Genomic DNA, 15,513 nt, shown 5'->3' with positions numbered 1-15,513 from the left:
TGAGTCTTTCACATTGCTGTGGAAGAATTTTGGCCCACTCTTCTTTGCAGAATTGTTTTAATTCAGCCACATTGGATGGTTTTCGATCAGAAACAGCTTGTTGAAGCTCACGCCACAGCATCTCAATCAGATTTAAGTCCAGACTTTGACTAGGCCACTCCAAAACCTTCATTTTGCTTTTGTTGAGCCATTCAGAGGTGGACTTGCTGGTGTGTTTTGGATCATTGTCCTGCTGCATAACTTAAGTGCGCTTGAGTTTGAGGTCACGAACTGATGGCCGGACATTCTCTTTCAGGATGTTCTGGTAGAGAGCAGAACTCATGGTTCCATCAATTATGGAAAGTCGTCCAGATCCTGCAGTTGCAAAGCAGCCCCAGACCATCACACTACCACCACCATGTGTGACTGTTGCTATGATGTTGTTTTTATGAAATGCTGTGTCAGTTTTACGCCAGATGTAACGGGACGCACACCTTCCAAAAAGTTCAACTTTTGTCTCGTCAGTCCACAGAATATTTGCCCAAAAGTCTCGGGGATCATCAACATGTTTTTTGGCAAATGTGAGACGAGCCTTTGTGTTCTTTTTGCTCAGCAGTGGCTTTCGCCATGGAACTGTCCCATGATGCTATTTGTGCCCAGTGTGTTTCTTATTGTTGAATCATGAACACTGATCTTAACTGAGGAGACTGAGGCCTGCAGTTCTTCAGATGTTGTTCTGGGGTCTTTCCAGACTGAGTCATGTCAGTTACTTTGTTTCTCATCTGTTCTTGAATTTCTTTACAACATCATCAGCATGATGTGTTGCTTTTTGAGATCTTTTAGCCGACTTCACTTTGTCAGACAGGTTCTATTTAAGTGATTTCTTGATTCAACAGGTCTGGCAGTAATCAGGCCTGGGTGTGGATAGTGAAATTGAACTCAGCTTTCCAAAAAATCACAGTTCATTCTTGATTTATCAAGGGGGGGCAATTACTTTTTCACACAGGGCCAAGTAGGTTTGGATAGCTTTTCTCCCTTAATAAATGAAATCATCATTTGAAAACTGCATTTTGTATTTACTCGGGTTATCTTTGTCTAATATTAAAACAATTTTGATGATCTGAAACATTTAAGTGTGACAAATATGCAAAAAAATAAGAAACCAGGAAGGGGGCATATACTTTTTCACAGCACTGTATATATCTATATAGATATATATAATATAGATAGATATAGCTATATAGATATATAGAATATAGATAGATATAGCTATATAGATATATAGAATATAGATAGATATGTATCTATACAGATATATATAGATATATAGAATATAGATAGATATATAGAATATAGATATATATCTATATATATATATATCTATATCACTTTATCTATATATAGATCTATATCTATATAAATATATATATATCTATATAGATATACATATATCTATATATAGATATATATCTATAGATATATAGATATAGATATATATATATATATAGATTTATATATAAATATAGATTTATACATAAATATAAATATATATATATATAAATAAAGTGATAAAGCAAAAGTCAGTCCAAGTTAACAGATGTTAAACTTTATTTAATTCACAGCAAATCTATAACAAGAACATATTACAGCTCTCATATATTCATCTTATTATTTAAAGAGCTCCTAGAAAAGTCTCTGCTTAAATATACATGAGCATCTTAAATAAACATGTAATAAATAACAGAGGATGTTGGTAGCCATACGAGCTTTTAGAAAAAGAGACTCAGAGAGACAGAAAGTGCAAACGTGTGCCTGAGGACAGAAACTCAACTTCCTTCTTAATTTGGTAAATATTCAATGTAATTCTGTGGTCACTGGGATGTGTAGGGAGGTGAGGGGGTCTCAGCTGAGGACAGACCGGGGGTCTCAGCTGAGGTAGGTGAGGATGACCGACTGGATGGGCAGCCTGCAGACGGGACACAGCTTGTTCCTCTTCTTCAGCTTGCGGGCGCAGACGTAGCAGGACATCAGGTGTCCCGTCCGGCCGTGGACGATGCAGCCGTTCTTCGGCCGGGACTGACAGATGAGACAGGGGTTCAGGCACGAGTCCGGCAGCCGCCACTCCGCCGCAACGCTGCGGTCCAGCTGGGGGACCACGGGGTGAGGAGTAGGGGGGGAGGGGGGGAGAAGCTCCTGGGAGTCCATGGAGGAGGAGGACTGGGAGTCGGGGGTCCAGAGTGTCTGCTGTGAGGAGAAGGAGTGTGTGTACCTGGTCATCTGCAGACAGAGGACGGTGTCTGTGTGTGTGTGTGTGTGTGTGTGTGTACCTGGTCATCTGCAGACAGAGGACGGTGTGTGTGTGTGTGTGTGTGTGTGTGTGTGTGTGTGTACCTGGTCGTCTGCAGACAGAGGACGGTGTGTGTGTGTGTGTGTGTGTGTGTGTGTGTGTGTGTGTGTGTGTGTGTGTGTACCTGGTCGTCTGCAGACAGAGAGGCGTTGTCTTCTCTGTAGTCGTCAGAGTCGATGGACTCCACCTCAAACTCCACGCTGAAGTTGTCGCTTTCTGAGTCCGAGGCCGCAACCGTGACTTCCGACCTCCCGGACTAAAACACACACACTGCGTTATAAACAAACACAACATCAGCTAAATAACAGTGTGTGTGTGTGTGTGTGTGTGTGTGTGATACTCACTGTGCTGTGAGAGTCTGACGATTGGCTGCTGTGTCTGTCCAGAACACTGTCGGACCACCGCCTCCTCTTCCTTCCTCCCCCTTCCTCTTCCTCCCCTGACTCCTCCTCCTCCTCTAAACTGTCCGAGGGCCCTGAAGAGACGAAGCAGAGTTCAACATCACAGGTTCTGTGTTCATGAGCAATAACGAGGAGGCGGGAGGAGAAACTCACCTGGATCACTGCTGCTGCAGCTCCTCCAGCTCCTCCTCCTCCTCCTCCTGCCTCTCCTGTCTGGTGATGAAGAGCGACTTTCTGAAGCTGCCTCCTAAAAGCAAAAAAAAACAACACAAATTCAGTCTCACTTTTAGTGATCTTTTAAAATAACCCTGAAGAGAAGTGTGAATGTTGTCCATTTGAAAGCCTGTAGGACACTGTGTGCGACATGTTCTTAAAGTCTTATTGTCTTCTACTAAAGTCAGCATTAAAAGTACTTCATTAAGCTTTTCTTACCCAAAAGTGTAAGACGCTCAAAACAAACCAACACAATGATGTCTGAGAGGCTCTTTTGAATTTGGTGCAACACAACGTGGCTGCATTATTATGATATTATTATTATTAGTCTTACCTCTGTCCCTCTGTCTGTCTGAGGTTCACTCGAGCTCGGCGGCGACTCTGAGAAAGAAAGAGAGAAAATCTTCAGCATCAAAGAGTTGAAGTGGAAGAATAGAGCTGAATCCAAATGTCCACTCTTCAAACTTCATTCTCAGGAGCAGTGGGATGGTCATGGTTAAGTTTGGGGATGAATTAGCACACGCCTCACATATAAAGTTCATGATCCTGTTTAGAACTATTCATGTGAAACAATAAGGACATTCATGTGAGATTTGTGCAAAGTCTGTAGCTTGTTATTAGAGTATGAGGAGCAGAGGGGCAGACTTTCTTCAGGCCTCTCGCGGTTTGTAAACTCACTCGGCTCTAACTGAAGTCTGAAGACTGTGGAGACATGTTGGATCCGACCAGAGAGAAAAGAATCGGTCCTACCTTGGTTCTTCACGGCCACCAGGTTCTTGGTGATCATAGCAAACAGAGCTCTGGAGAACACAAACACACCAAATACATGTACATCATACTGTACTTTTATTACACGTATATGAATCCAAACAGACAGTTAATCATCTACTTCCTGTTCTGTGTGCGTCTATTTCTCACCGCGGCTCTTTAACAGAGAAGCTGTCGACTCCCAGCACCCGCCCCAGTGCATCCTGGGAGCAGTGGACGATGTGCTGCTGCTTCTGGTCGTACAGCTGCTTCTGGATGATGTACTGACCCAGGTAGAATATCACCTGCGAGACAGACCATCACAGATGCATCATGGGAGACGTGCAAAACACCCGACTGTGCAGAACACCAGCTCCCGATGTCCCCCATCACGCTCAACGAAGCGTTCAAAAGTGCAGGAAACTGGATTTAGACGAGTACTTTTTTAACTTTCCGTTCATAAATGCGGTCCTTTTTTTTTTTTTACCTCCTTCATGGTAAAAACTTCTTTTGTAGCTCCTGCATCTTGCAGCAAAGTCTGGAACTCTACCTTTGGTCTCACCTAAACACACACACACACACACACACACACACACACACACACACAGGCTAAAGTTAATTCAAACCCTGAAACAACCAGTTAACCAGTAAAGAAGTGAGTTAACTAGTTTCTCTCACCAGTTGCTCAGCTGTGTCCGTGTTGAGCTCCTGATCAGCTGACATCGTGACGCTGATTGTTTCTGATCATAAAGACACAAACCGGTAGTTAGTACCTCTTAGAATACTATTTAATATCCGTATGAGCACGACAGTACGATGGAAAACACCAAATATAGAACCTAATGATGCGCTACAAAGTGTACGGATGACAAATTATGAATTGAAGTCTATTTAGGTTTCTGCTGTAAGCTACTGTAGCTAACACATATCATGTGAAAAACAGAGGAAAACATCTCTATACCTGTGGTGATAATTAAAACATATGTATGTTCCCTGCACTAGTTCAAGCCTGACAGAAGTGCTCACTTAAAGGTGTACTCCCTCTTGTGGCCAAATGGGTCAATAACGCTTGTCTTCAATATGTACTATTCCTGGGTGCAGAAAACTGGAGCAGTCACTATTTTGTAAACTACAACACCACATGAACAATACATATTTTGGAAAACAGTATACAGTTTAGGTCATGCTATGGAGCTTTAATGAGATGAAATAAAATGAAATCAAAAACCATATGTTGGGGTGGCTTCTTGCCATTAACTTTGAAGTCCTTGTCCGAACATACATTCATTTGTTTTATTTGTTTATTTATTTTGCAGGGACAATGCACACCAATCAACAGTAAAACTGTAAGTGAGCCAGAGTTAGCCAGAGAGGCTAGTTTCATCTGCTGTCCCCGGCCAGATATTTGAAGGCTGCCTAAAAATTACAAAATTTCAAATAAAAATAGAATTCAAATTCATAGATAGACAGTAACGTATAGACAAAACCAATACACATATAAGCAAAAGCAAAGTGTACAACACCATTCAAAACAAATTGCAAAAAGCTTAATATTATAAATAGTTTAAAAATTACAAATATGAAGTCATATCACCCTCTCCTGAAAGAGCTGAACATTTTGATATTTTAACGGTTTCTGTGGCTTAAAAATGTCAGCAGTAGTGATATTTGTATTAGTAGTAGTAGTAGAAGTTGTAGTTGAAGTAGAAGTATTATCATTAGTAGAAGTACTAGTAGCATTAGAATAAGTACTAGTAGTAGCAGTAGTGATATTTGTAGTAGTAGGAGCAGTAGAAGTTGTAGTAGAAGTATTATTAATAGTAGTATTAGTAATTAGAAGAAGTAGTAGAAGTAGTAGTATCAGTTGTCGTGGTAATAGCTGTAGTAGTGGTCGTAGTATTTAATATAACAGTAGTAGTAGTCGTAGTAGTAGTTGTAGTAGTACTATAGCAGTCGTACTAATAGCTGTAGTAGTATTAGTACTGGTAGTAGCATGAATAGCAGTAGTAGTAGTAGCAGTTGTAGTATAAGTAATTGTAGTGGTAGGAATAGCAGTAGTGGTAGTAATAATATTGATAGTAGCAGTAATAGTAGTAGTAGTAGCAACAGCAAAAGTTGTAGTTGAAGTAGTAGTAGTATTAGCAGTAGTAGTAGTAGTAATACTAGAAATATTAGCAGCAGCAGTAGTAGTAGTTGTCGCAGTATTAGTAAGAGCATTAATTATTTCAACAAAAAAGCCTAATTTTGAACTTAATGTTTAAATACAGTTAATCCATGGGGCTTTTATTTTGAAAGAGTTGGGCTGGGTGGGGGAGAGAGGAGGAGAGGACACAGAATCAGAATGTATGAAACACACAAACAGAAGTTATTAAATAACAGGATTCGTTCACAGAAAGGGAGAGAGAGAGACAGGCAGACAGACAGACAGATGGACTGAGTGTGTAGAGAGAGACAGACAGACAGACAGACAGACAGACAGACAGATGGACTGAGTGTGTAGACAGAGACAGGCAGACAGACAGACAGACTGAGTGTGTAGAGAGAGACAGACAGGCAGACAGACAGACGGACTGAGTGTGTAGAGAGAGACAAGCAGACAGACAGACAGACAGATGGACTGAGTGTGTAGAGAGAGACAGACAGACAGACAGACAGATGGACTGAGTGTGTAGAGAGAGAGAGGCAGACAGACAGTCAGATGGACTGAGTGTGTAGAGAGAGACAGACAGACAGACAGACAGACAGACAGAGAGAGAGAGAGAGAGAGAGAGAGAGAGAGAGAGAGAGAGAGAGAGAGAGAGTGTGTGTGTGTGTGTGTGTGTGTTACTGGTTCCCATGGTGACGACGCAGCGGTTGGAGAGTCTATGAGTCTGTGTGTTTATAAACATCAGTAATTAGTTCAAGCACGAACACCTGTCAGCCTGGCAGCCTTTTCATGAGAAAAAGACTGGAAAACACCTGTCAAACAAAACCACAAACCCCCATAACCATAGCCCCTATTCTTCCAATATTAATAGTGGAGCGCAAGGATGACTTGAAGAACAGATCATGCGAAAATTGGATCTGTAGTGTAAAAAAAAGTGGCTTCAATGGCGATTTAGAAATGGGGTACGGTTGTCTGTGCAAGACTTTTTTGAAGTACGTTTTAACATTGGGGTCTATGGAGGAGAAAGTTGGTTTTCCTCTCAATTAAAGGCAATTAAAGGCTTTTGTTCCAAATGTGTTCCACAGTCATTTGTCTACGACAAGGACAAGATTAGCTACGTTTCCGTCCAAAAATTATGCATGAAGAGTGAAAATTGAGGAGTCAGTCGCAAAAGACAAATATTTTTTTCACAGGAATCTCAAGGTCCTCTTCACTCTAGCGGTGACATCACGCACTCTAAGCTGCGCAATACACAGCCATTATAAAAGCAGAAAAGGACTGAAAAACACATAAAAGCTAAATTGCTACAGTTCAAAAAGTGTAAAAGATATCAAAATGATTATAACATACAATCATTGATCAGGGTTTTCTCAACATTCAAAAGTTTAAATGGTGTCTGTAGCTGAAAGTATGAGGAAGTAGAAGGATTTGAAAGTTGAACAAGTTAATAATTCAAAAAGTTGAAAGATTGGAAATATGAAGAGACATAGCACACATGAGCTGAAAGAGTTGAACATTTACATAGTTGAACGGTTTCTGTAGCTTACAAACTGAAGAAGAAGAGTTTCAAGCGCGACGGAAGAAATAGTGGAATAAAGATTCAAAGAACAATACTTGGAATGCTGAATCAACATTCCAACAATAAAGATTCAAAGAACAATACTTGGAATGCTGAATCAGCATGGCTGTCATAGACTGCATCATATATGATGAAGAGGCCCAGATGGTGTATATGTGGCACAACAAGTCATATGTCGTTCAGAAAGTACAATAATTGTTTGGGTGTAATGTAAGTTAAGAGAGTTTACTATGTTTCCTATGTGTTTATGAGGAGGAAGTGTTAATTGTAGTTAAAATTGAGGGTACAGCGTTATTTATCATCAGCTACATGTTAGGCAGTAGATCCAGTGGATCGCCAGTAGGTGTCAGTGTTGCGACATAAGCAGTGTCTGTGACGGAGAGCCACACTGAAGTCTCGCGAGGATGAGAATCTCTGTACAGGATAGAAGTAGAACGCGCTGTGGAGCGACTGTACACCTAAATGTATATTTTTGTATGTTACAGAGCACTTTCATTGAATGTGTAGCACCAGATTGAGCCTGTGTGACGTCATTCTGTGCACGCTACACATAGTGCTGGGTCACGTGGTGCAATTCTCCTGAAACTTGGTGTGCGTGTTAGTATGAAGCCAGAGCAGGTGTGTGTCAAGTTTGGTGGCTTTAGCTTGTTCCTATGGCATGGCTGTCATGTGGGCATGAATGATTTGATAGCAAGGGTGTGTTCTGGAGGCTAAGCAAAAACCCTACAGATGGCCATACTGAGCAATTTACTGAGGAGCATGGGGGAATGAATGCCTTCAAGGCTGGAGCGACTGCCCCCCGATTCCTCTACTTCAGGTCGGGGCGGTTCCACGCCATTTCAGCAGGCAGCAGCAGCAGATAACAGGCAAACAGTTTGCCTCTCCCCGAATTGCATGATGAAATACCGTATCTAAATGGCTCTTTTTCCTTCCTTTTCCCCCCTCCAGATATGACTCGCACAAAGATGGTTCACGCTTGCCCTCTCTGTCAGAAAGTATGTGCGGCCATGCCCCACCATCTGAAAAATGAAAGGCCACCTCGAGCTGGACCGTGGTGCTCGGGAGCTACAACAAAAGGCAGCCAAATATCAGGTGACGGTGATGCATCTGGCGCAGTTGAGAGCCTCGAACCCTGCCGTCCCCATGCACACGGAGATGGACTTGAGTCCAGAACATGAGCACGATGAGGAGGCGGTGGAGGAGGATGAGGAGACGGAGGAGGCGGTGGAGGAACCCCGTGATAGCGGGATTTTGGAGGCCAGCAGGCTAATGGAGCAGTCTAACATCTTCTGAAGTAAAAACACAGTGACATCTGATGAAACTATTACAAATACATAAAATATAGGGATTGAGGTGGAGACGAGGAGTTACCTGATAAACTATTAAAAGTACAAAGAATATACAGATTGAGATGCATACAAGTAAACATTTTAAATGTACGTCCTAATCACTCTTGACAAGTTCAACAGTAGACGGGGGATATGTGGCTACAAATGGGAGGTCAGAGGTCCCTGCTGTAGCTTGAGTTTGCTCAAAGGGCCTGTGACATTTTCTAAGAGAGGTCCTAGAGTGCCCTCTGCTGGCCAGAGCTAGGAACAGCAGAATCAAACTGCTGTCTGTCAAAAGTCCTACTGCGTGCTTCGCGTGGAAGCTTGTCTTATAGAGCAGAGCGAGGGTGTCTGCCCCGTAAAGAACCCTTCTACGTCCAGCGTGTCACTTTCAGGGAACCTGTCACCCGTAAAAGCGGTGGTGCCCAGGAAGTCACAACAGAGGTGAAATTGCTGGTCGATTTCACTCTTGATTGAGTCGCTGTGATTGTTCAGAGTGACTAGAAATGTGCATTCTAAACATTTAGAATGTCTAGATAGCCCATGTCTAGTTAACGAATGTACGATTGATCCTCAATAAACGTTTCAGAGAGCAGGTATGAATTTGTCACACACTTGCCCATGGCAGCATAGTCACGTGCCTTACGGGTTTGGTGAGCGAAACTCTAGGCTCTAGGCTATCAAGAAAAGAAAGAGGACAGGAGTGGGGTTGTATTGAAGACCAACTCTGACTGGATGATCTGTGAAACCTGACACTCTGAGTTGAAGAGACCACCACCTGACCTGGGAGTGTCTAAGAGTGTCGGAGAAAGTACAAAAAAATTAAATGCAAAGATTTTTTTTCCGGTTTCATACTACAATATCAACAAGGCCATCTTTCCATCTACATGGACTGGAGAGGGAACGATGAAAATGTGAAAAGGAGTGAGCAGGATGGCGAGAGAGGAAAAGTATGATGGCATGGAAGAGAGGGGAAGGATAAAGGTATGAAGAGACATGAAATAACGTCAGAACGAAAACAATCTATCACATCTGTCTTTTCTCTGATAATGATCAACAAGTATGCCCAACAAATGGAAATGCTTGAGAAAAATGGTTGCTAATCTATTTCTGGTCAAAACAACTCAAGTCAAAACCTCTAGCATCCCTAAAACATGGGGGGAAATAATGAAAGTGATAAGAATATTAACATTTACGTTATCTCATCATTGTCTGTTCTTTAAATTTCCATGATGACAGCGGGCTCACTTTGGGGGTCACGTTGCCCCCCTGAGCTGCTCAGCCAATCAGAGTATGGGGTTTGGTAAAGCTTCTCAGAACGGCCCACCTCTGGCCTGTCGACACTCATCTTCAGACACGGTAAAAGCAGGTCCCTCTCTCTCTGTGTTTACCTCCGTTACTTTTAATGGAAATAGAATGAAAAAAAGTGTGACACCTCTCTGCAATTAGCGCAATCATTTGCGCCCTGTCAGTTATGTGAACTGATACAGTAGTGTGTCAGTGGAATTATTCATTAGAATTAGTTGCTTCGCCTGGTTTAAGTGTTTGAACCGTCAAAGTTCTCCTGTTTTGTCACGCTTTTAGAAAGTTTGGACTTTAAAAAGGCATTACATGTTTACCCCAAACGTTTGCGCTGATTCAAGACGGGGGGAGGAGGAGGGGGGGCTGCGCCATTGTTAGAGGTGTTAGAGGAGGTTGCTGATTCATGAAGCATATCGGGTCAGAGTTAGGTAAGGGTGTGATAACCACCATGACTGAATCGGTTTCCTATCACAGACAATCTTTTTGCTTTGACCGTGTTTCTCCAAACTTTATTCTTTCCAGATTGCTCAAGTGAAGAGAAGACAATGGCAGAAGAAACTAAGAAGTAAGATTTGGTTGTGTCGTTAATGTTCCCTTCAGTGGATTTCTCTGCATTTTGAGTTGAAGAATTCCTTATTTCAATGTTAATGAAATGTTCATTTCAATAATAATTCAATGTCCAACCTTTTGTCATCATCTTGAAGGTCCCCAGAGGTGGAACATCTGGGTCATCACCAACACCAGAGGATGGACTTTCAGGGGATAATATCTCTGTGTTGCTCTCAAAGTCCAGGCTTGTTTCCTATAAGGGAAAAACAAAACAATATAAAGCACTGGCAGTAGTTACTGTTATACATTGAAGAAGGATATGAAACCCTTGTAGTTTTAAGTAAAGGTACATGATAACAACACAGCGGTGAATGTATGGTTGGGACCATGTTTGCCATTTTTTCCCATGTGATGAAAATATGACAACCTAACTCATTCTGATACAAACTGTACATTATAAAAAAGTGAATGGGCTGCAAACAAGCAGATATCAAGAGTAGATACATGCTGCAAGTTCCAAATGCAGTAGATTTTCCCATTAGTAACAATGGCAAAGTAAAATGTGAGGCGCTGCCCAGGTGTAGACATTGTAGCCAAATGTTAGGTTTGGTGAATGCATATAGCTTGCACACAACCACTAATGAATTATTTTGTCTCAAAACACCCACAACTCAAATATAGTGCAATCTCATTGTAGCTGCACATATAGCTGGGGCTCTACCCAATGTCATTTTTTGTTTGAGGTTTACAGATGAAGCTCAGAATGTCTGTCATCTGCTTATGTCGTCATCACCCAAAAAATGTATTTCTCAAACAAAATTGTCATTGAATGAAGTGATTCATCAAATGAAATGAGGTAGTCCTTTTTATTAAATGAACTTCCTTGAATGAAAATAACTTTTGTTCACAAAATGACATAACAATAGGTGCAGAGTGCCGTGGTGCTTGCTGTCAATGAGAGAGAGAGTGACAGAGAGAGGGGAAGGGAAGGTAAAAGGTGGACTATTGCATGCAATGTTCCTTTAACTTTCTTTTGCTATACTGAATAGTTTGAAGCTTTTAAGCATCATTCATAACGTTGACACTCAAGTTACTAATATTAATAACTTACAGAAACATTGAATGCAATAGTACACCTTTCACCTTCTTTCTCACTCACACACACACAGCGAGTGACGCAGTCCTCATCTCTGTAATTGTCCAGTCCAAAACTCAAAATTGATTGAAAAAAGAACATGTTTTATTGAACAAACTATTGTGCATCAATCCATATTTTTTGGAGTTAAGGCTTTCGCTTTCGATTATACGCAAATCTTTTATTTGCGTATAATAGTTGTGTAGAATGGAGTTTGTAGTTTGTAAAAATGTGTTAGATTGTACGTTTTACCCAGATCTTTTATTTTTTGGGGGGATATTCATATTCATATTCATAAATTGTACACATGCATAAATGGACTTTTTTCGACGGTAAATGCTACAGCGGACCCGAATTCGGGTCCGTCGGGCTTTAACACAATGAATGAATAGACATGCAAAAAAAAAAAAAGCAGTGGAGAATTCAAATGTTGATTTAGAATTTGCCTATCATCTTTTATGATTGAAGATTTGAAGCTTCCAACTCTACAGTACAGCCAGCAAGTAATCATTTCTGATTACCTGGGTGGATACTTGCATTGTAACTGGCAAGTAACAATAACAGGGTGAAGTAAACTATTAGGAGGCCTGTCATTAGGGACAGGACCAGTTCAAAGGGTTTGTTTGACACTTACCAAGCTCGTGGAAGCTGCAAGTGGCTCAGATGAAAGTTCTGATAGTGATGAGATCTCCCCATCTTTGTTTGGACTTCCTGAGGGCTAAAACAGCAGGGAGAGAGGCAGATACAGAGGACACATGTATTAGCATTTCTCAAGAAAATGAGTTTCAGAAAGAGAAAAATAGAAAAAGTGTTTAGTGTGTCAACATTAAAAATTGCAGTTCTCTGTCTCTCCCTTCGCCCTTTCTAATTGTTTCACTGCTATGAACTGGTCTGCTTGCATCAAGGAGAGAAAGAGAAAAAGAAAGAGACACACCGAGAGATAGAGATAGTTTGTGTGTGTGTGTGTGTGTGAGAGAGAAGAGGAGAGTGTGCATGATAGAGCTAGTTGTCATGGAGAGCTAATTAAACCTTTAAATGTGTTTGTTAAAGAATGGGGTTTGATGTTTAATTTCCAATTCAATTTGTTTCTTATATAAATGTATTATTTGTTCAAGTATTTGTTTCATTACACTTCTGTTGAGCTGTATTAACACATAGTTTAGTCATGGTGTGGTGACTGTGGCTAAGTGGAGAGCAGGGCCGTCCTTCAATCAGAGGATCGGCAGTTTGAACCCCGGCTCCTGCTCCACCAGTCGCATGTCGATGTGTCCTTGAGCAAGACACTTCACCCTGAAATGTCTCCCGTAGCTGTGCCTACGGTGTGATAGAATCTGAATTGGAAGTCGCTTTGGATAAAAGCGTCTGCTAAATCACTGTCATGTAATGTGTGAGTTTTTCAGGTCAAAGAGGCAAAGTATATAGAATTTGGGGGAAGATATGCATTTCCATCTATATATAACATACCAGCCATGAAGGCCAGGTTAAAGTAACCTATCAGGAGGCTGTCATATGGGACAAACTAAAAGCACTACTTGTTTGACACTTACCAAACACTTGGAAGACTCCAGTAGCTCAGATGGAAGGCTTGGTGCTGATGAGGTCTCCCTCTCTGGGTTTGGACTTCCTGAGGACTAAACACCAGAGACAAACACATATTACCATTTCTCCAGAACAAGACGTTCACAAAGAGCTGAAGAGCCAGATCTCTACACTCATACACACATTTTCTTTATTACTAAAACTAAAACATAATGTGCAGGAGGCCCCATTGAAAAGTCTTTGTAATTTAAGATCAGATGTTCAAGTCTTGGTTCTATGAATACTGTATCACTTTTTAAAGAGCCCCACCATCATTACCTGCATTTGGTGTTTTTCATATTCCATGTGCCTGAATAAGCATTGATTGTGATGCTTCCTCAGGCGATCTAAGCGTGCGCTCAGCCTGGTGGATGGTGCACTCTGTCTGCAGGAGGTTAAACACAGAACAGTTGATGTGACGTCTATTTACCTAGAGATCCATCACTTTTAACTTCTAATAGAAATATCTGTCATTTGAGGTGTGACCAGCTCTACAGTTAACCTGGCTATATTTAAGTCAAGAAAACTTCATGTTTACAGCTTGTGGAGATAAAGTTAATCAAGTCCATGCTTGAACCTATTCAAAGTAATAATCTTCCATACTTAAACACTTGTTATAGAGATAATAAACTGGCTTGAGTGAAGTTCAAGAAGCTCTAGTCAGTGTGTTAACCTGCACTTAATTCATCAGCTTACAGTGGCTTTCTCCAGTCAGCTGGCTTCTTAACTGGCATGACTGTCAACAAGAAGTATGGTTTCTGGGGACAGGGTAGTGGATTTCAGAGACCAGTGCAGGTAACGCTAAACGGGTTTCTAGCCTGCTTCTTACATGAGTGAGCACTTGCAGAACAGATGGAGCGGATGAAAGCAAAGATCTTTAATCGAAACGATGCGTCCTCGTATTTAAAATAGCTGCAACCAAAGTCCGACTGAAACTTAAACTAACAAAGCAGACTAAGTCCGTTTCCACTAGTGCCCAACTGACTGTTTCTACATTTAGACCCGTTCATCGTTGAGAGGCTCTCTGTCTAACTCACTGCGCAGTTCGGCTCCGACACGACCCCCCCCCCACACACACACACACACACACACACACACACACACGCCGCCAGCAGCGTCTATCAGTAATAATTTGATAAGTAATTATAAAAAATATTCGAAATTCAAGTCTGTTACTGATCTGCAGAACTATGTAATAACCTGGTTACCTGGTGCATGCAAACACATTGGGAAGAGTAATTGAACAAAATAAGTTATGGTAACTTGAGATACTCAATATAAAAAGCTAATGATAGCTACTGGTGGCTGTAAAGTAGCAGGTGAAAAAGCTTTTATTTAAATATTTTATTAGCAGTCCATAATCTGGAAAATGCTGACAACATAGTCCAATGCTGGCGGGAAGCTATGTCACGTTAGCATAACCATCCCATGCTAATATACAATTGAGTGAGATTTTGGCCGCAAACATGTGCTTAGCCGAACAAATATCAACTAAAACGGTTAACGGTTTAGTTTTATGTAATGTTACTTACTTTGTTGTCATTTGTTTACCCTTCTTGGGCATCAGTTGCGTTTCTGTCCTGTGCGGCCTGCTGCTGATGCGTCGTGATCCTTCTGATTGTCATCAGGAAGGAGAAACTTATAGACTGCGGCGAGTGGGGGGTGGGGACAGGTGAACCGGGGAGCGCAAATGTCAGGAAAAGTGTGTTCCTCCCTCACTTCTTTGAGTCAGTGCAGAAATAGTACCATTGCATTGCTTAATTCGTGTTTCTTTAAAATATCAGTACTTCGAAATAAAAAATATTTAAGCACATTTTGAATATCCTTATTTCTAAATTAATATTACAAAGTTGTGCTGATGTTGCAAACTATGTAAAAAAAACATAGCAAGTTGACTATCATAGTGTGCTGTATTAATAGTTTGGTATTGAATGCTTGTGTCTATAATTAATATTAATAAACATTATATAACGCATGTTCCTAATGTGTGTGTGTGTGTATATATATATATATATATATATATATATATATATATATATATATATATATATATATATATATGTTTATATTGCAGGTCATTTGGAGCAAGCAGAGTGGAGTTATGAATTTTTCACACACTTACCCATGGCTCCCATTCAATAAGAGGATTTTTTTCGCATTTTCGGGGGCGGGTTCACACACGCTGTGAGCATTTGTGTCAGCGGCAAGA

General features: G+C 41.0%; 1 protein-coding gene across 2 annotated transcripts; it reads right to left on the bottom strand.

Annotated features, from left to right (window-relative positions):
• Positions 1-1,569: 1,569 nt before the first annotated feature.
• On the bottom strand, positions 1,570-13,309 carry LOC137868504 (E3 ubiquitin-protein ligase Mdm2-like). Of its 2 annotated transcripts, XM_068705318.1 has the most exons (12): positions 13,274-13,309; positions 12,361-12,444; positions 10,727-10,844; positions 4,366-4,427; positions 4,175-4,249; positions 3,859-3,992; positions 3,691-3,740; positions 3,275-3,321; positions 2,881-2,974; positions 2,671-2,801; positions 2,451-2,582; positions 1,570-2,223 (listed from the first exon to the last, which is right to left on the bottom strand). In XM_068705318.1, exons 3-12 carry the CDS (start codon positions 10,737-10,739, stop codon positions 1,906-1,908), a joined length of 1,056 nt encoding a protein of 351 aa, XP_068561419.1. In that variant the 5' UTR covers positions 10,740-10,844; positions 12,361-12,444; positions 13,274-13,309; the 3' UTR covers positions 1,570-1,905. The 2 variants fall into 2 exon arrangements, with proteins under 2 accessions (XP_068561419.1, XP_068561418.1); XM_068705317.1 differs by lacking the exons at positions 10,727-10,844; positions 12,361-12,444; positions 13,274-13,309 and having other exon boundaries at positions 3,619-3,740; positions 4,366-4,619.
• Positions 13,310-15,513: the final 2,204 nt, after the last annotated feature.

This window comes from Cebidichthys violaceus, unplaced genomic scaffold, assembly GCF_023349555.1.
Source record: "Cebidichthys violaceus isolate CVI_PGR_0920_01 unplaced genomic scaffold, fCebVio1.0.p SCAF_114, whole genome shotgun sequence".
Classification (NCBI taxonomy): Eukaryota; Metazoa; Chordata; class Actinopteri; order Perciformes; family Stichaeidae; genus Cebidichthys; species Cebidichthys violaceus.
The sequence above is the reverse complement of the archived record's forward strand: the minus strand, read 5'-3'. Positions and strand labels throughout refer to the sequence as shown.

Excerpts from the sequence above, each read along its gene's own strand:
- LOC137868504 (XM_068705317.1), bottom strand. The coding sequence starts at position 4,410 with ATGTCAGCTGATCAGGAGCTCAACACGGACACAGCTGAGCAACTG. Across the intron at positions 2,583-2,670 it reads CGTCAGACTCTCACAGCACA|TCCGGGAGGTCGGAAGTCAC; the intron begins GTGAGTATCACA and ends TGTGTGTTTTAG. Across the intron at positions 2,224-2,450 it reads CTCTGTCTGCAGACGACCAG|CAGACACTCTGGACCCCCGA; the intron begins GTACACACACAC and ends TTCTCCTCACAG.